This window comes from Penaeus monodon, chromosome 23 (assembly GCF_015228065.2).
Source record: "Penaeus monodon isolate SGIC_2016 chromosome 23, NSTDA_Pmon_1, whole genome shotgun sequence".
Taxonomy (NCBI): Eukaryota; Metazoa; Arthropoda; class Malacostraca; order Decapoda; family Penaeidae; genus Penaeus; species Penaeus monodon.
The window spans coordinates 36,043,513-36,043,947 of record NC_051408.1 but is presented as its reverse complement, the minus strand read 5'-3'; the positions used below and the strand labels follow the sequence as shown (position 1 = coordinate 36,043,947).

General features: G+C 73.3%; 1 protein-coding gene across 1 annotated transcript in view; it reads left to right on the top strand.

Moving 5' to 3' along the window:
* LOC119588226 (muscarinic acetylcholine receptor DM1-like) overlaps positions 1 to 435 on the top strand; it is a gene marked incomplete in the record, with an annotated part of 70,579 nt that overhangs the window by 69,606 nt on the left and 538 nt on the right. Inside the window, 1 exon segment of the mRNA XM_037936926.1 lies at positions 30 to 423. Within this exon segment, the coding sequence (XP_037792854.1) occupies positions 30 to 423 (394 nt within the window).

Here is a 435-nt window from a genome sequence, read left to right as displayed (position 1 = left end):
GGCGCCTCCACGCTGCCCCGGGCGGAGAGCACCCTCGGCGTGGGCGCCCGCGGCCAGGTCGGGGGGCGCCTGCAGGCCCGCTCCCACTCGTCGGACTCCGTGTACACCATTCTGATCCGCCTCCCGCACGACCCCTCGCAGGACGGCCCTCTGCACCCGCCCTCCATCCTGATGATCGAGGAGGAGGGCCAGGAGGGCGGCGGCTCGGGCGGCGGCCACAAGCTGCGCTTTGACAGGGGCACGTCGCCCCTGGCCCGCCGCGGGGACTCCGTGTGCTCGGACCCCAGCGGCCAGGCGACCAGGGTGGAGTGCTCGCTGCACCCCGGGGGACCGGAGGGCACCTCCCCGGTCCCCCTGCGCAGGACTTCGCACGCCCCCGACATCAAGATCCCGCTCAATGCCAAGATCATCCCCAAGCAGCTGGCCAAGAACTCC